This window comes from Pygocentrus nattereri, chromosome 29 (genome assembly GCF_015220715.1).
Source record: "Pygocentrus nattereri isolate fPygNat1 chromosome 29, fPygNat1.pri, whole genome shotgun sequence".
In the NCBI taxonomy this organism is placed as follows: domain Eukaryota; kingdom Metazoa; phylum Chordata; class Actinopteri; order Characiformes; family Serrasalmidae; genus Pygocentrus; species Pygocentrus nattereri.
In genome coordinates, this window is record NC_051239.1 from 13,631,149 (window position 1) to 13,649,204 (window position 18,056).

An 18,056-nucleotide genomic window follows, 5' to 3' on the forward strand; every position below is an offset into this window, starting at 1 on the left:
TAATAACTGGGGGCTCTGACAGAGAGCAGGGGATTTTTGCATCATTATAAGACGGGGCGGAAAGCCGGAGGAAGCTGTATATCAGAAGGTCGAGACTTGATTGTGCTGTTCAAGAGTCACCTCCCTGACCTATGGCACGTTAGCAGCCACTCGAGCAGCCCCCTGGGAGCCCCTGGCCCTCCACTTTGTTCCCGACAAGTCTCTAAGAGAAGCGTCTGAATGAGCCATTCACCTCTGCGAATGGTAACCATACAATGCAGTTTAAGATACCCCTCGCTGATAGCACTTCCCCATTAGAGGCAGAACAAAGACTTTGCTATGCAGCTTGATGGCCAAAAACAGCTTACATCCTTCCTGCTTTTGGAATATGGATAAACATGGAGACAGACACACTGTCTCAATTTATTTATCCATGTCTGAGTTGCACCTTGATTCCGTCACTCCACTGATTTAAGTTTGGAAGGTCTGTTTGGTTCACCATTTGTTCCTTCAACTTATCAGAATTATCGTTCACTGATTACCATAGAAATGTTTTCTGATCTAACATTAAACAGCAAAGGAACCAAATAAATTCTATTCTTGTCCTGCGTTCATTGTATACACAGTGAATTCTATATGTCTCAAAATGTGAAGTATTACATCATCTGCTATTCATTGTGACTCATCTGTAATACATGTCTGTCACACATTCCCATCGCATTGTAAGGATGTTGGATGTGTGGGAAGGAAATTAGTAAACATCAACATCTCCCCAACATCTGTAACAACGTTCTCATCTCTCAGACCAGGCCTGCCCAGCTGTCCTTATGCCACCCAGAGGAGAGCAGGCTGAGGTGAGAGACAGGGTGGATGAAAAAGAGAGAGAGAAAGAAAGAGAAAAAGACTGTTCGGGGTTGGGGGAGGTAGCTCCGCATTGATACAGAACAGATTTACAGGTCAGATAAGACAGTTCCCAACAAGAGAGGCCATTCTCCTGCACACAAACACAGGAAGTGCCTGATGGACATGCAGACATTATCTAGGCAGCCAGGGCAAAAAAATGGTAGGAAGTTATTAGCAGCGGGCCTCCGAGTAGAGCTACACAGAAACAATGCATCGACTAAACTTAGCTGTACTTCAGCACTACATGGGATGACTTGCTCCAATTCAAAAGGTTATTATTAATAATATTTTCATTTTATCATTGCTCAAAGGTGGGAAAAGTCTGAAATGCTACCATAAACAATGGGGATTGTTTTTCAAAGTAGAAGATAACAACCTGAACTTTGCACACTGTGTGCCAGAAAAGGCCGCACCACTTTCAAGATTATCTTATTATCTTATTTCTGATTAAAGTAATTCTGTGTTAAAAATACAGGTCTTCATGACCATGGCTCATGTTGAAACAACCCATTACAATACTATGCGTTTTAGTTTTAATGTGGACTACAATGGATTGAATGAATATGACAGCATGTTACTATTTTAAAATATGAGATCCATATGCATATTGTAGCAGACACATACTGTTAAAAGTACAGTTCTAGGTACATCAGGTTCTGCAGTTAATTTTGTCATAGTGTACAATCCTTTCACTGGGATTCATAAAGAAACATCAGGGTTGTCTGAACTCTTAATATGGGAACTAATCATTTTTTCATCACAGCTTGTGATACATCATTAAATCACAACCTTTGACATCCCATGAAGGGATTCAAAATTGCAACCACGTGGTTTTGAAATCTGCATGTTGATACAGGATTGTACTTATAATTTTCTGTCCTATACTGGACGTTGTGTCCAAGGGGATTTTAATTTGCTTTTTAAATCTTTTTGTTACGAGCACAGATCTCAATGGTCATTATGGTGTATTACAAGGGATCAGATATATGCATGAGGTACCTGAGGGTGGAAGAGCAGTGGAGATGGCCTCAGGTATTTGTCCTTCAGTGCTCCTACAGGATCTATCAGCTTCCTTTTCTCCACCCTGCTGGACAACAACACAGAGGGTTACGTACAAACGAAGGAGGTCTGCCAGAGTCCTTGTTTGGCACCTAAAGCACACACCAGCTTGTGTCAGACAGAGGCACTCGGACAGAAATTCTTCGTGCTTTGTGTCTTACATTGTGACCTACTCGGATTGAAATACCTGTAGATGGGGTCCATAAAGAAGGGTGAGGGCTTGGCGTAGTGTAGAGAGGGCTGCTGCTGGGGAGGAGGTGGCTGTGGGAGGGACACTTGCTGCTGAGGCATCTGGGCTTGATGGAGATTCTGAGATTGGTTTAGAAGTGGATGCTCATCTTTAACTGGCGTTTTGCAATTTGTGCCATAGACATGGTTCTTGCGCTGATCAGGTGTTCCGCCATTCTGGCTGGCTCTGCTCCGACTGCCTATGCTCAGATCCAGAGGCTGTTCCTCACCACTGGGCAGAAGTGCACTAGAGGACAAGGAAGGCTTGCTGGAGGGTGGAAGGAGGGGTTTCACCTCCTTGGGCTTGGTAGTGAGGTCAAAGGGCGACTCTGTAGCAGTAGTGGTGGGCATTTTCTGTATGTGCTCACGAGGTGATTTTGGCTCTGGTTTTAGGAACATGTTGGGATTGAGAGCTCTGTCTGTAAAAGGGTATAAGGAATGTGGAAAGTTGGGTAAGAATTGAAAAGGGAACATGGAATGGTAAGGCAAAGAGCCCATTTTCTTTTCTTGCAAGCCCATAAAGCCTGGCCCAAAGTACTTTTCAGCAATGGAAGCAATGGCTTTGATGGAGTCAGTTGCTGCACCGGTAGGTGGAAGTGCTTGCTCATCAGGTGGTGGGAAGAAAGAATGCTGAGAAGAGAGGAAGGGACGGTCATGAGGAAGATTGCCTGAACTGGACACTGACACAGAGCTGCTGCTGACCTCATCTTGCTTGCTTTCCTGCCCAGACTTCCTTCGACTTTTCTCTCGTTCACTCTCTGCTTCGCTGTCCAGATCGGAACCTGAAACCGTGCCAGTGGTGGTGTCTAGATCAGTGCCACTTGTGGTATTAACGTCCTCCAAGTCACTTCCATCAGACATGTCACTCATTTTCACCTTATTCTTGCCATCTGGGAAGGATAAGTCCAGCTTGGATTCGCGATTTTCCTCGGACTGGCTACTGAAGCCACTCCCTGCGTTGCCATTGGTGTTGCTAACAGATGTAACCATTGGAAGGGTAGGAGCATCAAGGGGACCGTGAGGGAGCTTCCCATCTTGACTGTTACTCAGTGGACTCTTTAGTAATGGGCTTGGGGGTAACAATGGTGGCCTTGGATATAGTGATGGAGGAAAGATTCCTGGGAAGCCATGGGAAAGGGATGGGAATGCAGGAGGTGCAGTGGAGAAGGGCAGACCTGGGTGGTGAGGCCGAGAGGGGAAGTAATCGCTGAAGCCAAGTCCACCATGATTCAGGCCAGGATGGGGCTTAGACTTGCCCATGATGGGGCTAGAGGTCATAGGGATGCCTGGTGTGAACATGCCTCCAGGACTATAATGGTTCTTGCCCTCGCAGAAGCGCCGGTGCTTGTTGAGGGAGGAGGTAGTGCTGAACATTTGCCCGCAGTCCTTGCACTTGATCTGTGTGCGGCAGTCTGCATGCATCCGCTTGTGGCGGCACAGGTTGGAAAACTGGGTATAGGACTTGTGACACACCTCACCTGGGAGAACACACATGCCTGATTAATTCTATTAACATACTGTTTTTAATCTCATCAGGCGAATTCATTATTATTAAGTAAGCAAGTAAGCTGGCCATATATCAATGAATTACCCATGCTGATTAACATATTTTGTGATCATACATAGTCCAGCATCTCTGTAGCTGGTCTTGCTGATACAATGATTGATTAGCATATTAACTGTGGTTAATATAAAATTAGATGATGAAAAATGAAATGTGAAAAATGAGTTGTGTACATACAAATACAAACAAATACATATATACTGCCAAAGTATACATGCATTTGAGCTATACACACAAATGACAGGCAGAACATAGAGAAGCCAAAAAAGCCAAGCAGAAAGATGAGAAGAAGACTGTATTGTTTCAGCATCAGTCAGTGGACAGCTGAAACACAACAGAGACATTTACCTTTACATGTCAAATGTGCCTGGGCCATTGACAAGCCTTATGGGCCCTCAAAGGAAAATGCACAGTAAAGAAACAAAAAAGGGAGGGGAAAATGGAGTGAAAAAGTAGAGCGAGAGAAAGAGAAAAAGAAGAGAGAAACGCAAAACAAATGCGGAACAGAACAAAAATGGCTCTAAAATTTCATTTAATGTTCTGACCTATAAAACAACAGCTGTCATCTTGGGGAGGAGTTAGCCGGGAGGCCGTTGGACACTGGTAATTGTATCTGAGGCTTAGACAAGCCTGCTCAGACTTACACATGAAAGGCTTGACACTGCTGTGGATGTGCTTGTGTTGCTTGAGGCCTGAGGAGGTGGCGAAGGTCTTGCCACACTCAGGGCAGGTGTGGGCACGGGCACCGACGTGCTGTGAGCGGATGTGGCGCTGCAGATTGCTAGGGTCTGTGAACACCTGGAGGAGACATGCACAAATATGCCAACTTAACACCAGGAGTCCACCGCTACACAATCGCTAACCTGAACAAGCATTTTGGTCAGGGAAGCGGAAACTTCTGCAAAGAAGCTTTTTAGATGTTATATAAACATAAATAGGCTCCTTTATGAAAACTATGAAATTACAACAAGTACTTAATTTTCTCTTGGTATTTATGTGACTATAACAGTCAAATCAGCAAAAATCAGTGGATGGCTATAAATGCCCTCTTCGTGGCATAAACTAACTCATGGTCAGCAGATCAGGAATCTTTTCAAGAATCAGGACCAAGAATGACACTTCAGGGTTAGAAAAGGCTACTGGAGCCTACCTTATCACAGTTTTCGCACTGAAATCGCTTGCCACTATCATGTGACATCTGATGACGAATTAGATTCGACTTCCAGTTGAAAGCTTTGGGGCACTGGTCACACTTGTACTCCCTTTCTTCTGTATGCACAACCATATGCTGCCCAAGACTAGGAAAACAGATTGCAAGCATTAACACTCAAGTCCATGACAGAAATATGTGTTTTGAGCAGTCTGTGTTGAGGCATTACTGTTCTGTTCTAAGTAGCTGATAATATCATGGGCAATATTTCTACCAGATTAATAAAGAGAGTTACTATTGTTATTAAACGAATATATACGGTGCATGGCTGAGTCGCTACCTGTACTCGCTGGGGAAGATCTTCTCACAGTCTTTGCACTCGTACACTGGTTCATCACTGTCCTCCCGCTCCTGTTTGAGGTCTTCACTTAGTGTGTCAAAGATGGAGTTACCACTGCTGCAGGAGTACTTCTGGTGCCTCCGCAACTCCAGCTTTGAGGAGAAGAGCTCATCGCAGTCTTCACATCGGTACATCTGCTCATCTGAAATGACAGAATGGTATCATTAAAAAAAAAAGTTAAAAAAAAGAAAAAGAGACAATAGAGGTAATGTATATTTCTCATTAACTGAAACAATACAGTGTGTATATTCAGTGCTTCCTCTTTTACATATATCAATAATGGTGTCGCTTGTTGAAAGGGCTTGTTATAACTACCAAACATTTGTGAATAAAAAAAATATCAAAACCACATAAATGTGAAACAAATTACACTTTCAATTTCAATAATTCTGGTAATTTCACAAAAATCATTGTGAAGTTTTGGGGAAGTGGGAAACAGCCAAAGAAAACAACGGCATGCTTTCCTGTTTTAGGTTGCAAACCTTTGTTTAATAAAATAATTTTTATGACCAAGGTCAAACAAATAAAAATGTGGCAGCTTTTTCCATGGTAATATCCTGACTTAAGTGCCAAGTTCAATGGTTATGAGAGTATTTTCAAGTTCAGCAACCTTAAAATTGTCCAGGACAGAGGAGTTGCCAAGCTCACAAATGGTGGAAAATCAACAGCCAGGGTATGACCCCTTGGTGACCACCATTTTTATTTTGACCCCACACAAAGAATTCCTCCTACATAGTCCATTTAGTACATATGGAGTATGATGTGCGCTTACCAAGCTAAAGTGGGCGCTATTACACTCAACATTCGGTCCCCTCTGTGGTGTGCTATTCTGATGCTATTCGAATGTTTTGGTTAGTGAAGTCCAAAAAAGCTTGTAAAACATCTATAAAGCCCGTATTTATGCTTCATTACCTCATTCAAACTGTACGTTCTTTGTTTTATTCATATTAATAAGAAAGCACTGTTTGCTGTGGAAGCATTTAAATGAATATTTTGAAACTCAATGCAAATGTTAAAAATGCAAGAAAGGACTGAAAGGTTTCAACAGAATAAATTTAGACTAAATACAGATTCAATGTCAATGGAAAATGAGTTTTATCAATTTTTAATTTCTTTTTTATGTTGTTTGGAGAAAGGCACAAAAATACATTTGTTGCATTATCTCTCTGTCCCATCTGCAGCACTGAGGACTGGGGAGGAATGCTGGAAAAAAGGGGGGGGTGGGTGGGAAACTAATAGCTCTTGGAGAGAAGTAGGGGGAACACAATTATGTGCAGTTTAGCGGCTAATCTGTGAGCATGGGTGAGGTCCCCCGAGACTCCTCAAGCCCCACTCCAAATTCCAGCACCGATAAGCCAAGAGGAGGAGGTGTAGAGAGCTCTCTCCCATGTTCTGTCTCTCTATCCTTCTTTCACTGCCTATCTGTTGGCCTCTCAGACTCTGTCTGACAGACTGACTCTCTTGACCATAGTCACTTGCTTTTGTGCTTTTTTTGTCTTTTCTTTAGAATGCTTCCTTCGTCATTCCGTCTTTTCTATCGGTCTGACTCTGCTGAGCCTGCACAGTATCTGTCGATGGCTCTCTTTCCATCTTAGCCAAGATCTCTCACTTTCTTTCAGTCTCTGAGTCCTCACTCCATTCTATCATGCTCACTTTCTATTTTGGCAGAGAGATCTGACGATATGTATCTATCAGACAAAACAATTTGTGCTAGACAAAGACTGCAGCTATAACAAATACCTGCCTGAGCCATGTTTTACAGCAGGACAGGCATGCTTCATAGCTTCTTCTCTAAAATCAACCCTAATACAAAAAATATGTCTCCAGGAACAACTTACCTATTATTTAATCATTACTCCAGTTTGGACATTTTGTATGACATGAGAAAGAAAGAGAAGTCTACTGGATAAATGTAATTTATTTAAACAGGACTCTTTAACTTTCAGATTTTATGCAGCAAGAATCTAGACTAAATATAATCTGTACAAATAAAGTAAGTATTTAAGAAAGCTTCACCTATTAACCACCTATTAACTGCTTTTATTATTGTAATCAACTAAAGTTGATGATCCTCTGGTATTAAAGGTAATGGCATATTTGGTTTTATGTTTATGTTTCCATCACAATGATTAAAATAGCTCACACTTCAGCAGGAAATTCTTGTAAAAACCTTCTGAATGTGCTTAATCTGTACTTACTTCCCCAAACCCACCTGCCCATTCATTTCATTCATGGCAACTTTCTTTGTAGAAATAAATGGGTACAGCTCAGTAAGGTATTTTCCCCTGTTCTTAAACTGGAAGGTAACTACATTTACATACACATCCCACAGGGAATCTAGCAGGGCTGCCTCAAACAGTCTATCAGCTCCTCTGCTGTACCACTGAACCAAGCATTTGACTGCGTATCATATCAGTGTGCAGTTTGGTTAAAACACTGCTTAACGATGTGCATTAATCTTACCTTCTAGGTTGGGTGCCATGGAGCCCTCAGGGAAAACTCCGTCCTTCATATAAACCAGCAACTCCTCCCCTACCTCAATATCTCTAATAGCTTTATAATAAATCTATGAGAAAAAAAAGAGTACAGGATAAGTTTCTGGGAAACAGAACACAACAATTTTGCACAAACTCATATTTAAGTTTTTTTAAATGAAATGTATTATTATTATTATTAATATTACCTATTGCTATTATTATTATTATCATTAGTAGTAATAATGACAACAACAATAATAGTATTAATAATAATAAGTATAACAACAACATTATTTATTATTATTATTATTATTATTATTATTACACCGTATAAATTCTGTTCTGTATGCTATTCATTATCAGTAGTATGATATCAGGCAAGCATTTTCAAAGCGCGTTCCTTTATGAACAGCAGTATTTATAACAAAACACAACAACACAGTAAGGAGGCTGATTCTGCCAGCACCGTGCAGTAGAGAGCTGAAAGTGTTTGGCTCTGTCAGTGTGGCTCAGTAAAAAAAGCCCGTGACAGACCAGAAACATTACAGCTTCATATTCACAATTTACCCACATGTACACAAAAAGCAGCCTGGAACTGAAAACATTAGCACAAAAACTGGCATCGCATTGTGCAGCCTGGAACAAACACGCGTGCGCGCACACACAAAACACACTGTCGCGCGCCTGAGTCTTCGGGGCTGCAGTCTCTGAACGCGTGACCGTGAAATGCAAACAGAAACACTCAAACTATTTCAGCAGGAGTCTCGAGACTGCAGCACACTGTTATTACATGACAGTTAATAAAGATTAAATGCACATTCCTGTAACAGTTTGAGGAACAGTTTAGCGCTCAGGGGCGCGAGATTCGGCCAGTAAGATAATAATAATAAGAAGAAGAACTGAAAACGGAAAGCAGCTCGAAAAGAAGTCCTCTTCATCTTTACTCTGGTCTAAAAGGTGCGTCTCTGAACAGTCTGGGGAGAAGCGAGGAGAAGAGATTAAAGGGTAAAATCGCGCAGCAGTTGGACTTTAGCGGAACAATTCATTAATCACACGAGCAGAGAGGCGCAGAAGCCGGCAGGGGGCGCTCAGCACCAACACAGCGCAGAAGATAGGCCAACCCCCCCCACCCCACCCCCCCCAAACCGGCACTGGCACACACAGGTGGGACAGAGAAGTAGGCCAAGACCATCAGCTTCACAACAAGACGGGACAGAAAGACCCCACAAACAACACACACCACTTTAATAGTGTTTTTAATATTATTATCAGAGCAGACATGAATAAAGGATCCCATAAAACAGGTAAGAATATATTACATCTGATATTTTACTTTCATCTCATAGACTTCGCAATATATTATTATTATTATTTACATAAACATGTTATAATCTTGTTATTAATTATCTTCCTGTCTGAAACAGCATTAATAATGAAAAGGAAGCATAAAATATCAAAATCCAAAAGCTCAAACACCTGCAAAGTTTTTGTTATTATTATTATTACTATTGCTATTATATTACTGTAATAAATAAAAGCAGTATATGACTATATTTTTATTCGTGAAATGTAAAAAACGATTATTATAATAATAATAATTATTATACTATATATTATAATAAAACTTAAACATATATGTTGCATCTTGTTTTTGCATGAATTCGCAGATATTGGGAACGTCATTATTATTTTTATTATCATTATTATTCTCATTAGTCTAAGCATGAATAATGAAGCGTAAGGATTTCGTATCTGACCTTGTGCTCGTAGGCTTGTGGAAGTTGTCGAGCGGTGGATCTGAGAGGCTCCAGGCGCGCGAGCGGTTCGGTCCCGGTAGAGTTCACCACCCAACCCATAGCAGCGCGAGCCGGGGCTCAACACGGAGCAGCCCAGCCGCTCGTCAGCCAGACACAGAGACAGACAGAGAGAGAGAGAGACAGAGGGAGACAGCGCGCGCGACAGAGAGAAAGCGCCCGGTCGTGCTCTCGTGCACTCTCTGTGTATCAGCTCCGGCGCCTCTCCTGATGAGCGCTGAGGCTCCTTCATTAGCGAGGTCCCCCCCTCGCTCCTCCCCTCTTATCTCCTCCCCAGCTCTTCTCCCTGCGCTGCTGCTCTCAGCGCTGCGCTCATCCGCCGCTGACGGACAGCGTCCACGGCGCTCACAGCGCGCACAGCGCATCTTCCGCAGACACCCAGAAAAAAGGGCTCGCGAGCCGCACGAGCACACCTGGCTTTGGCTTCCGCCTTTCTTTCTCTCTCTCTCTCTTTCTCTCTCTCTCTCTCTCTCTCTCTCTCTCTCTCTCTCTCTCTCTCTGCACCAGCAATCATGCCAGAGGCCCACTCCATATGTTTACACTGTTTACCTCCACTCTAAACATTTGTGCACGTGCAGAAAATACTGTTTAGAAAAGCACGTTATCGAGGACAGCGCGCGCAGGACGCTGCGAGGCAAGCGGCACATCTTAAAAAGCGCGCGTGCTCTCGTTCAGATCAAACGGAAGACAACCGCGCTCACAACAACCGCGCTCAGACTTTTCAATGTGGCAAAAATAACGACGGATTCCGGCTGTAATTCTGATTGAATTCATGGGTTTACCAGCCTGTAACATGTCGATAATAACAACTGCGCTGGAAACAACTGGAAAAGCATTCTGGGTTCATGACTGCGCATCCGATTAAAAAAACACAGACATACCGATGAGGCAAGAATCTAAATGATCTCACCAGATTTCTGGACAAAAAAACATTTCAAAAATAAACATTAAACAAATAATTGTGACATGTACAGTACATCTGTTACATCACAATATAATGTAAGTATTAAGCTTAAATTATTTATTTATTTTCATATTCATAAATTATTTGATTGTAGACAAACTAAATTTTATGCATGAAAAATAACGAATTTAGGATTTAACAGTTTATCTACCATGTTTAAGCCATATTTATAAACCACTCTATGTTTCTTTTAGGACCTTCTGATCCGTTTACAGTGATGCATTTGCCATTATTTTGAATGGATTTGCATGATCAACAAAATCCACAGTGAGAGGCTCTTCAACATCTCTCTCTTCATGGGAACTCACTGCTTTAATGATAAGGCAGCACAGGCAGAAGTTTGGGGATAAACTGAGCTGGTGTGTGTTCTAGTGCAGTCCATGCTGCAGGCATACACAGACATCTCCTGTCCCCCCTAAAAGCAATCCATTACGACGGTGCTAAGTTGTCTCTACAGTAAATCTTTTGAGGATCCGACAGCATTGAGAGGGGCATCTTGACCTCCTCACATCGCTTTCAAGTGCTGGGGGCAGATGAATCATCCATCACTAGGGTGACACACTATAATCCCCCCTCTGTTTCTCACACACACACACGCACACACATGCTCATAGGGACAAGGAAGTGAAAACATATAAAGTTGGGGCGTGAATGCATGCACAAACTCGGATAGCTATAATTAAGTACAGGAACAGCCAGACAAATACTAGGCAGGCAGGGGATCAGATGTGTGGACAAATTCCTATATTTGTCCACTGAGCCATCCAAATAAAGCACTTAACCATCCTCAGTTAAAAAAAAATCCTGGTAATAAGATGAGCAACACTTCTCTCTTTAGCTTAACTGTGTAATTAATATGCTCCACATTGTGCAAAAAGCTGGAAAAACATGATCACCACAGTTTTTTGTGTGAAAACCTCCAGGATTTTTGCCCACAGACTAAATTACACTGTCAAACCAGTATTCACCATTGAAAATCTTATTTTATCCTTGGCAAGGTTTAACCATATAATGGAAACCCTTGCTTTTTAAATAAAAGTGATTGATGCAGTATGTAAGCACTGTCGAAGTTTCAAAAACGTCCATACAGTCCATAATAGAAATTACGCTGCAGAAATAGTTTGTTTTGAATTCATTGTCTTTGTGATGTCACAAAGACCAACACTATCACATACATTCACCTATTTAGCTTACAGTATTTTAGCCCTGCCTACTCACATTAAAATTATGTGGCGTCAGCCTCCATTCAGTCAGAACAGAACTCATTTACACATATCAGTCTTAAAGGCGCAGCAACAAAACAGGCTATTCTAAGAGATAAAAAGAGACAGTAAATGGTCATTAAGACATTCATTATGATTGTTTTTGTTACATAATATTACACAACTGTCTTAAGTGGACATTACATACAAGAAAAAATGTATGACATGAGCCATACAATAACCAGACAGCTGGCACCTACTTAGTGTTTTAGGAACAGCAAATGTAACACAACTTAACTGCAATTACGCTTGATTAGCGTAACAGCAAAAATGTGCACCTATCTAATAAGAGAAGAAAGAAATGAAAGAAAACTTTTACAGGGCTCCAGGAACATTGTTTTGTTAGTCTACTTGTGGCTATAGGTGTGTGTGTGTGTGTGTGTGAGTGTGTGTGTGCGTGTGTGTGTCTAAGCCTCTTCAGGAACAGAAGGAGATGGCATGGCAGGACTAGCTTCAGTACTTCAGTTGTTATGACAAACGGTTTAAGTGCATCTTGAGAAATGAAGACTGGGGGTCGGTGGGGGTTAACAGGCTGGCTTAATACACAAACAGACAGCTTAGTACACATAGAGTCATTGAGGAAAGGCCTCACAATTATTCAATTAAACTTCATTACTTGATTTAAAAAACAGATTAAAATGAACCTTTTCAATGAGTCACAAACTGGGCAATTTACATCATGATACTAAACGTTAAATTCCCCCACTGCTCTTTCTTGCAGTTAAACAGAGCCTGGTGGACATACCTATTAGCATTCAAAACATAAATTAATGCATAAACTTCAATTATACCACATTTCTATTCAGTCAGTGTACACAGACATTGTTACCTCAATGTAAAGCTCAACTGCTGATGGAACATTACTTGAGCTTTGTTGGAATGCACTTCTCTGGTTTAAAATAAAGTTTTCGTTCATTTTATCTGTTACTAAATTTACTAAATTAATGTCATTTAACGTCAGCATATTTTCTGTTTGTAAGTCAAACCACCTTGCTGATTCATTTCTGTGAGTGTATATGCATTTTGTGACAGTGTTTTCATACATTTTTAATGAAGTCTCTTTCCCTTTTTCAATAATTTATTTGCAATATTTAAAATATATACATGGTTCATCAGTTAAGTCCATTTTTATTCTAATTATGCAATTAATTATTCAAATTTATTCTAATTATTAACCCTCAAAATAATCAGCACATCACTTGATTATAGGGATGCACAATGATGCTATAACATATCAGCACTCACAGAAATTGGTTTAGATATGACCGATATTTTGAACTGATATTTAATGATGTACAGTACTGTGTAAAAATCTTGAGCAATTTTTAACCTTTTATCTGGGCAGTATGTGCATTATGGACAATAAAAACACCACATAACATTAGAATAAAATACAGATAAATATTAATACAGTAAAATGTTACAAGACTTTATTCTTAAAAGTTGTTCAGAAGAACAAATTTTTGGTTCCAAATTTCTCCTCAATGCCCCCAGGCACTGCAATTATTTATTAAATTCCATCACCAGTACAGCTGATTTAATGTAAAGAAGTACTGATTATCCAAACCAGGAGCTGGATGATATAATTAATCATGACAGTTAGATCAAGGCTGCCCTGAGGAGAGGTTTTTTGAAAACCAAACACTTTAATATACATAAAATCAATGCTTACTGTATTAATATTATTTGTAATCTAATATTACCGTTTTACATTTTGTTACTGTTGCATCTCCAAAATGATAACTTTTCAGGAGAAGGAAAAAACATTCATCATTTTTAATATATGTAAATGTAAAAAGATTTCATTCCAAGTAAATAAAATGGAGCATTTCTATTGGTCTGTTTGTCATGAAACACAACATAAAAGTTGATATTTCCAATCAAGTCAAAAATAAAAAGTGAATGAAAATGGAAATTTGTAACTCTCCAGAAATCAGTGTAACATTTCTCTGTAATGTTAATCCAGGCAGATTTAGTTGTAATTTCTACATTTTCTAAATGTTCACATATCTGTATCAGCAGCTATGTACATGAAAAATATCAGATATCAGTATGGGCCCACAATTCACATATTGATGCATCCCTACGCGATTAATAATATAATCAACACTGGCAACTGAATCAATAGAACAGAGTCTGCTCTAAAGTCACCACCACACTGCCTCACAGGAGACATACAGAATCAGTTTCCAAAGCTCTGGCGTCCACTGTAAGTCTAAAACAACCACATACACACACTCTTCTACACACGCACTTACGAGTCTCAGCTGCACTGAGCTTTTCTTAGTTCCTTCGAGAATGGTGCTAAGCTGTGAATCTAATCTCAGGTCTATGTTTTCCAGCTTCTCCATTCACATATTTACATGTTTGCTCTCATGTACCGATTCAGTTAACACCTTTTGTTGATAGCAATCAAAGAGAACTGATATAAGTCTAGTATCAGAAATGTAACTGGCCAGTTTTGGCCAAAAGCATAATGGTCTCACTATAGGTGACACTTGTTATTCAAAGCCATTCACACTTTAAGTGACAGCCACCGACATCTGTATTCATTTCCAAGTGCCATGACAAAAAAAGGCAGGGAAAAAAGCACCCGCATGCATGAAATGCATTATACATGGTCAGCCGTGTATTTCGGGGTCCGGGACATGAGCGACAAATGTGTAAACAAGTAAATAAATGATCTGGGTTGGGTTTTAAAAGGTTACAGCCGCGTCCAAATTTGCTGGGCGTGCGCATATTTTCCATACCACTCATGCATTGTGCATGCTCAAATAGAACCGCAAAGTACAAAGTTCGATGAATTATGCATTTTTGCATTGTGTCGCCTTTCTGAATAAATAATAAGCTGTTGTCCATAAGACACCGCATAAAGTGCGGCAAAGGGAAGAGGAAAAGGAAGAGAAAAAAACAGCTAACTATCGGAAAGAAGGGGGGAAAAGTAAACAGAAACCATACATTTAGTTGAGTGATTTTAGCAGGAGCTATTATTCTCCTGTGTGCTCAGCAGTGGCCGGTCATTGAAGTGAAAGGACTTTAATGATCGGGTTTGCTAGTTGAAGTCAATTGTTGGTTGTCAGTCTTCGAGGCCGTCCCTCCGTGGCCCCCCTCCAGTCCTGCCCTGTTTGTTAGGCTTATGTTTCACGTGTCAGGCTCAAAGACGATGGTGACCATGCCGGTTGCCCCTGTCGACAGCCCGGCTGAGGGAAAGAGGGGGAGAGAAAGAAAGAGAAAGAGGGGACAAAGGCCACGGCTTTCGCTGTTCTCTCGGACAGAGACACTTTCTGGTCTGGCAATTAGAGACCAGTTGAGTACTTGTGTGTGCACAAACACAGACATGCACTCTAGGGCTGTACAACACATTGTTTGTTATTTCTTACTGCGATTAACAATACTGAGGTTACAATATGCAAATGAGCTCTCTAATCACATTCAAAAATATGATGCACAGGATTTACATTGATTATACAATATTTCCATATGAATAAAAGTATTACACCAATACAATTTTGTCTTTCGGTTTACATACTTTTGGCATCAACAGTGTTGACATAATATATTTTACTCATCTGGGAAAGATGCATGCATTGGAATTAAGTAATTGCAGTGCATCATTTACTACAGCACAGTCATTCAATTTATGGTAGCTGCAGCCAGATCAGCCTCAGCTGTCCGTGGGCTTGCTTCTAATCATGTAACATCAACGGCATTTTTACAATATCTTGCAGTCCTAATGCATTCACACACACACACACCTATACACACACCCTCACAAGATATGCTTAAACACAGATGCAGGATGGGCACCAGGAGACTAATGTATCACTACTGTCATATTAAAACACAACTCATAACTCAACCCCACTTCTTTAACTCCCTTATAAAAGGCCTACTGCCCTTTACATTGTGTGGTTTCTTTGGGAAGAGACCAATAAAAACTCAAAATTTACCTGGAATAAAATACAAAAAGTAACCATTTATTCTCCATTTACTATCCTTTTTAGTTTTTATGTTGAAAATTGTTAAGTAGAAAAAAAATTTGCCTTGCAACACCCAACAACTGCACAGACCCAAATCAAGGTAGGGGTTGGTGGTGGTGGTGTTGGGGCGGGGGGAGGGGGGGTTGCAGTACAGGAAGGGGGGCATGGCTATCCACCTTTCTGAAATTATGCGAGTTCATTTTGGTGGTCACGGGATGGTTGTCAAACCAATATAGCTGAGTTGTAAATGAGCTGTCAGATAACAATTATTCTATAGTCACCAATTACAGTTTAAAACTCTAATTAAACCCAAGTTGGATTGTTGTTTATTTATAGCCAGTAATGACAAAAAGAAAGATGCACTAACCAGCCCTGGAATTGTTTATTTATTTACTGTACTATGATCATTTATTGGCTCTTTTGCCCCGCATATAATCAGGCAACATTGCTAATGATTTCATTTAATAACATTCTGTGAGGGAGCTGTTAGAGCCATTACACCCTTCAGGTGTCTGGTTCTCACCACTGTTCTCCACAATTCAGACTCTGTGAGCCTCTCTAGAATGGAACGCTCTAAATGCTTACATCTACATCAGAATCTTTTAAAAAACGCTGGAACTAGTGATATCAGGGTAAAGACTGAACATGACTGAACACAGTCTACTAGGTGAGGATTAAAGACTTCTCCAGACATGATATGCCAGATACAGAACCACCCAAAGTTTTCCAGGAAATGTATCAGGCATGTAGAAACCTTTGCATGTGTCTACCATGTATCTTATCTTGCAGACAGTAAATGAATACCCAGTGCTTCAAAAGACAACAATAACTGTAGACAATCAATTACAAGGAGTGTCTTCTTCCATCTCCTATATTTGACTCATTTATTGCCTGTTGACTCACTTCCTTAGATACAGACTTTGAGAACAGCCCTGTGTGAACAATAGCTGCATTTTTTATCTATTGTTGGAGAGTTAGTGCTGTGACATCAGCAGATCCTCTTCATGTCTTCCTGACATGACCAGCTGCCTGAGAGGATTACAGTTATTGCTCTTGTTAACTCACTGTGTCAATACCAGCCCATAAAGACCAACAGTGTCCAGCTCTCTGGAAACATTTGGTCACATTTTAAGTCCAGCTTTTGACATATTAATGCGAGTTTAATATAGAGGTTTAATACAGGTCCAGTCCTATTTTTTTGTGCCTAGGCTGAGTCATTGATTTATGACTCATAAGTCTGATACTATATTCAACTCCCTGCAAGCATATGTAAATAGACTTTTTAAAAAATTGGCAGGTCAATTTAACCCCTTAAACTGCTGGCTTTTATGTTATACTAATATACTTTATATATTAGTTACTATTCACAGCTTTCATTTGACTCCTTTAACATTTATGCTTGTAAGCAGAAGAGGAGATATTTTATTATGATTCGAATTTGATGAAGTTTTTTCAGTTGAGTTACACACTATAAATGGTCAAACATCTATTAAGGTGACTAACTAAGCCATCTTACTTTCCCTAAGACTTTCATTCATTATGCTAAGCTAAGTGACTCCAACCCTATCTTCAAGATGCTCTGACTTTTGATTATTTGAAAAAATATGTTTAACCATCCCTTTATGAGACTGAGTTGTCGTTTTGTATCTAGGTTGCCGGTTAGACCAGAGATACATACTGAGTATGTAGATGGAACGGAGAACCCAACATTAAAATAAAACCAAGAGTGACACAAGTGTCCAGCATGGATGACCAAAGCAGGCTGAAGAAAGCAGCTGACCTGATCTTCACTGAGGTGACACACAGTCAGATTCTGCTCTTCATAGGATGGTGCTGTGCGTACATACTTCAGCCAACTCCCGCTGGCCTCAAGCACTCCATCCAGACAGAACTTCACATTGCCCATGTCGTCTACTACCTATAACACACACAGACACAGTATTGATGAGAACACTTCTAATTTTACAGTGTAATCACTTATTAGCTCTCCAAAGTACACAGCTCTCCATACACTACACAGTGAGAGTCAAAAATAATCACCAAATAATGCTGCAAAGAAGACAAAGCAGACTGATTTGATACAAAAAATGACAACAGGGAACACTTTCTGATCAAGAAACATCAAAAAATTAAGATTATTTTTATGGTACATATTTACTGCTATTAGCATAATGTCAAATGTAAGCAGATACAGCATATCACTGAAAACACCCTTTGACCCCTAAAATGTCCATGATTACTATTATACATTTCTACAACCTAAGAATAACTCAGCC

At 40.3% G+C, this 18,056-nt stretch overlaps 1 protein-coding gene across 8 annotated transcripts in view; it reads right to left on the bottom strand.

The window, feature by feature from the left end:
* prdm16 (PR domain containing 16) overlaps nucleotides 1-18,056 on the bottom strand; it is a 234,939-nt gene that overhangs the window by 13,449 nt on the left and 203,434 nt on the right. For 2 of the 8 annotated variants that reach the window (XM_017705804.2, XM_037536150.1), the window contains exons 4-10: nucleotides 17,561-17,698; nucleotides 7,747-7,849; nucleotides 5,224-5,425; nucleotides 4,884-5,031; nucleotides 4,279-4,531; nucleotides 2,129-3,665; nucleotides 1,882-1,969 (exon numbers count right to left, since the gene is read on the bottom strand). In XM_017705804.2, coding sequence (XP_017561293.1) covers nucleotides 1,882-1,969; nucleotides 2,129-3,665; nucleotides 4,279-4,531; nucleotides 4,884-5,031; nucleotides 5,224-5,425; nucleotides 7,747-7,849; nucleotides 17,561-17,698 — 2,469 coding nt within the window. Of the gene's footprint in view, nucleotides 1-1,881; nucleotides 1,970-2,128; nucleotides 3,666-4,278; nucleotides 4,532-4,883; nucleotides 5,032-5,223; nucleotides 5,426-7,746; nucleotides 7,850-9,517; nucleotides 9,806-17,560; nucleotides 17,699-18,056 lie in introns of those variants that run through there. The other 6 variants (XM_037536151.1, XM_037536155.1, XM_017705810.2 and 3 more) reach the window with 6 other exon arrangements.